Here is a 4,251-nt window from a genome sequence, read left to right as displayed (position 1 = left end):
TCCTGTTAAAAGGGAGTTTTTCCTCTCCACTGTCGCTACAAGCATGCTTAGTGTGAGGGATTGCCTTCGAGTCAGTGAGTCGATGGAATCAACTGGTTTTCCTTAGATAGAAAACAATTTGACAGGATGATCTGGTTGAACTGCAAAGTGCCTTGAGATGACATGTGTTGTGAATTGGTGCTATAGAAATAAACTGAATTGAATTGAAACAGCAGATTAGGTGACAAAAAAATAAAACCCAATGAACTAATTATGGTGTGCATCATTAAAGGCAATTTAGTATAATTCATCCTACCTCTCGATGTCACCTGAGATGCTACTGTTGACTCCTCTTCCTTTTGCTCTTCGTCGGTGCTACCTCCATACTCATCATCCTCACCGTCATCACCCCCTTTTTGATCAGACTTTGGAGAATCCTTGTTCTTCCGTCCATCAGAATCTCTAAAGGAGATAAATGTCACATTAATCAACCACTGATTGAATAAATGTGATCATTTTTGATACATTTTCTCAATCCACATGACTGTCTGCTTATGTGCATGATTGTTCAATTTCTCTCTGATGAAAGCTGAATTAATAAAGAGGCCTTCATTCATTCAGTTTATGTCAATTTAAAAAGTCTTTAAATAGTTTGTTCAACAAAACTATGCTGTTTAATAAAAAGTGTTTACCTCCAGTTTATAGTCACATATCAGAGCTGGGTAATTTATTCCTTTTTTTCATAAAAAAAATTTTTTAATACATTGTTGAGAAAATATAATAAACACAAATTTTAACCAAATGCTTCAATAAAGTAAAAAAAAAAGTATAACTATAACTGATATTTGGGTGAGAATGTTATAATTGCAGCATAAACACTTTCCTTGCTTTTGTATTAAGATATGCTTTATGCAATTTCTGTGAATGCAATTAATGCAGTTCTGTACTGGTACCTGATCTGATGGAATGTACATTGGTTAAATAAAGTTTTTTTGAAAAAGAAAAAAAAAAACTTTCCTTGCTAAAATACAAAACTCTGAAGGATTTAGAGTTAACATCTGATAAAATAACATCTGATAGCCCAGAGTTTTGCTCAAACATGTACATGTCCATTTTCTTTTCCTTGGCCATTGCTGCAAATAAGATGGCGAGATTTGTCAGTGTGCTGAGGTTGGAATGAAGCTGGTTAACGAGAACTCTGCACCTTGTTTCCTGCAGGGTTGTGACGGCTTCTTTCAGACTGCGGATCTTTGCTTTCTTCTCATTGAGGACCAGGACAAACCGAGAGTACAGTTCTGCCTCCAGGGCCTCTTTACCTTCAGCATAGTGTTTGAGCCTGAAACACACACACACACACACACACACAGATCACATATGGAACACACATGGAAGCAAGGAAACACTACTGCTAATAATCTGTGATGGATGGAGAGGAAGAGGGGAACCGTGGAGCTTTGCCTTCACTGCACAGATGAAGCGATTATTAAGATGATATTTGGTCGGGACTTAACAATCTTAAAAGGCAGATAAAATGTACAGAGTTAACAATTATTGGAGGCACCAGAGAACTTAAAGCTGTAGTTATCTTTAAAGCTAAAGCCTGGGTAGTGGGCCTAGAGGTGCTTGGAAGCAAGAGGTTCTGAGTTCAAGCCCCACTTCCACAAACTGCCACTCTGAGTCCCTGAGTAAGACCCCTGGGCGCAGCACAATGGCAGCTCACTGCTCCCTAAGGGTTAAATGTAGCGTTGCACCGATACTGGTATCGGCCGGGGCCCCGATACTGCACTCAGTGTTGCTAACTCCTCAGTAAGGAAAGTAGCTATTGGCTGTGCTAAAAGTCGCTAGAAGTCGCTAAATGACGTAATCGCCTAATTTGCGTAATCTGCCACAGGAAGTGATGTGCATGTTATTGATGCTGTGGGAGAAATAATGTCGTTACAGAAAGACAAAAAGTGAGTAAAAACACTATTATATAGTGTTTTTACTCACTTTACTAAACAATATATAGAGCTACTTTTTTCAGGCTTTGATTCCAACTCTTTTCTGTATTTTTGACTGTTCAGTTTAGACTGAGACATAATGATTCTCACCAGCAGATCAATGTTAATCTTAGAGAGGAAAACACAATAGACAAGGTGATTAAGTGACTGACTGTGGCTGTGTGAATCAAATGTTCTTTATTTAATAAGACCAAATAACATTTTACATTTACATCCCGCTCGCTCCCGCCTTGAATGTAAGTCGGGGCGAAGCGGCACCGCGTGATCAATTTGTGCCGTCAATCCCGGCACATGCGCGCTACATTTGCAGTCTGGACGCTGAGGGTAAACATCCTGCGGCTCTGACTGCAGCGCTGAGAGGGACTCCTGCGGGAGAACGGGGTTGGGATGGGGGAGGCGCCCCACGGCAGAGTAGGAACGATACATGCTTTCACGTAAGAGTCTCCAAAAGCCGCCAGTGACACCGTAAAAAGTCACCAGATTTGTCGCTAGTCGCTTTTTTGAAAAATAGTCGCTGGAGGGGTCTGAAAAGTCGCTAAATATAGCGACAAAGTCGCTGAGTTGGCAACACTGACTGCACTAAAATGGAATCAGTGAGTACCGATAAATAGGGCACCGATAACATTTTGAAAGCCAAAAGTTTATTCAACTATTCTCACTGGATTCGCTTTGAATTAGACTTTTTCCTGCTTCACAAAGGTAGGCAGCAGCTTGACAACGATGAAGGCAATTATTTTACATCCAAGTAGTATGCAGTTCTTCATAGATATACACACACACATCAATTTCAAATGGATGGTGTCTGCTGATACTGAACAGCCAGGTATCGAGTATCGGGGCCAAAAAATGGCATCGGCGCAACACTAGTTAAATGCAGAGTTTATTTCGTTGCTGTTTACTTGTTACAGTGTAATGAAAATTAAAAGAAATGAAAAAAAATTATAATAAAAAGCTGGAGAAAAGCTAGTTTCTTTGGATCTGATGGAAGAACACGGTGGGATATTTCTAGTAGAGGAAAGTGATAAAGTACATTTACTTGATGACTGTACTTAAGTACTCTTTTTTGAGTGTCTTTACTTTGACTAACTTTTTGAGGGGTACTTAAAAATTTCACTCCACTACATTTCAAAGTCAAATATTGTACTTTCTACTCCACTTCCTTGCTCCTTTTGGCTCAGCTTAGCTTTTTAATCTGCTCTTGCCTTTTTTCTTTCAATTCAATTCAGTTTATTTCTATAGCGCCAAATCACATCACATGTCATCTCAAGGCACTATACAGTTCAACCAGACCACACAGTCAAACTGATTCAAAGTTTTCTATCTAAGGAAAACTAGTAGATTGCATCGACTCATTGACTCAAATACAATCCCTCACACTAAGCATGCTTGTAGCGACAGTGGAGAGGAAAAACAGGAAGAAACCTCCAGCAGAACCACGCTCAGTGTGAGCGGCCATCTGCTGAGGCCCACTGGGGTTCAAGGAGACAATGCATTTTCATCCTGTAAGATAGCAGCCCTTGGGACTGAATATGGACACCCTTGTTTTAAAAATTTGCATGATGTTCCACAAATGTGAGAAACTCAGAGCAGATATTTGTAGTTTATAATTTTATCAAGGCATTAGTTGTTGCCATGTGGCCAAGTTGTTAAGTGGGACGAGTCTTAAAGCAGAGTTGTAGTTTCTTTGTGGTAATAGATTCAACCTTTAGCCTCTACTTTAGAGACAGTGTGGTTTTTTTTTTTTTTTTTTAAATAAGAAATAATACTCAAAGAGCGATCTTCATTTTTTGTGGCATTTTTATGCTGAAGTTCTTTCCAGGTGGAGTAGAATCTGTAGCATCAATACATCAGGTGGTTTCTGAAAGTTACAGGTTCTTTAAAATTATTTTGAAAATGATACAGAATTGTCCTAATATTAGAACATTTAATTAATACTTACGAATACTTCAATATCTCAAAACGTGAGTACTTTAATACTTTCATTTGAATGGATGTTTGACTGAGTAACTTTTACATGTAGTTGAGTATGATTTGAGTGAGTATCATTACTTTTACTCAAGTACTATAATTGAGTACTTCGTCTACCACTGGATATTTGTGAGGAGCTGGGTGCTGTGTTCCACAGCGTGCTGCATTACTGGATTCATCCATTGACCTGTAGAGAAGCTGGTTCATTCTCATCACTGGAAAAACGATCTAGAAATAAGTAAAAATGTCTTAAATTAAGCGTATTTACCCTTAATTTGAGTAGGTAAATGAGATGATTTGCCAA

At 38.8% G+C, this 4,251-nt stretch overlaps 1 protein-coding gene across 1 annotated transcript in view; it reads right to left on the bottom strand.

Annotated features, from left to right (window-relative positions):
- LOC107102993 (DNA repair protein XRCC4-like) overlaps positions 1 to 4,251 on the bottom strand; it is a gene marked incomplete at its 5' end in the record, with an annotated part of 29,923 nt that overhangs the window by 23,415 nt on the left and 2,257 nt on the right. The window contains 2 exons of the mRNA XM_015402491.1: positions 296 to 441; positions 1,184 to 1,315. Of these exons, the coding sequence (XP_015257977.1) occupies positions 296 to 441; positions 1,184 to 1,315 (278 nt within the window). The remainder of the gene's footprint in view (positions 1 to 295; positions 442 to 1,183; positions 1,316 to 4,251) is intronic.

This window comes from Cyprinodon variegatus, unplaced genomic scaffold (genome assembly GCF_000732505.1).
Source record: "Cyprinodon variegatus isolate N-32 unplaced genomic scaffold, C_variegatus-1.0 Scaffold1355, whole genome shotgun sequence".
NCBI classification, from domain to species: Eukaryota; Metazoa; Chordata; class Actinopteri; order Cyprinodontiformes; family Cyprinodontidae; genus Cyprinodon; species Cyprinodon variegatus.
Note: the sequence above shows the minus strand (reverse complement) of the source record. Positions and strands in the feature narration are given on the sequence as shown.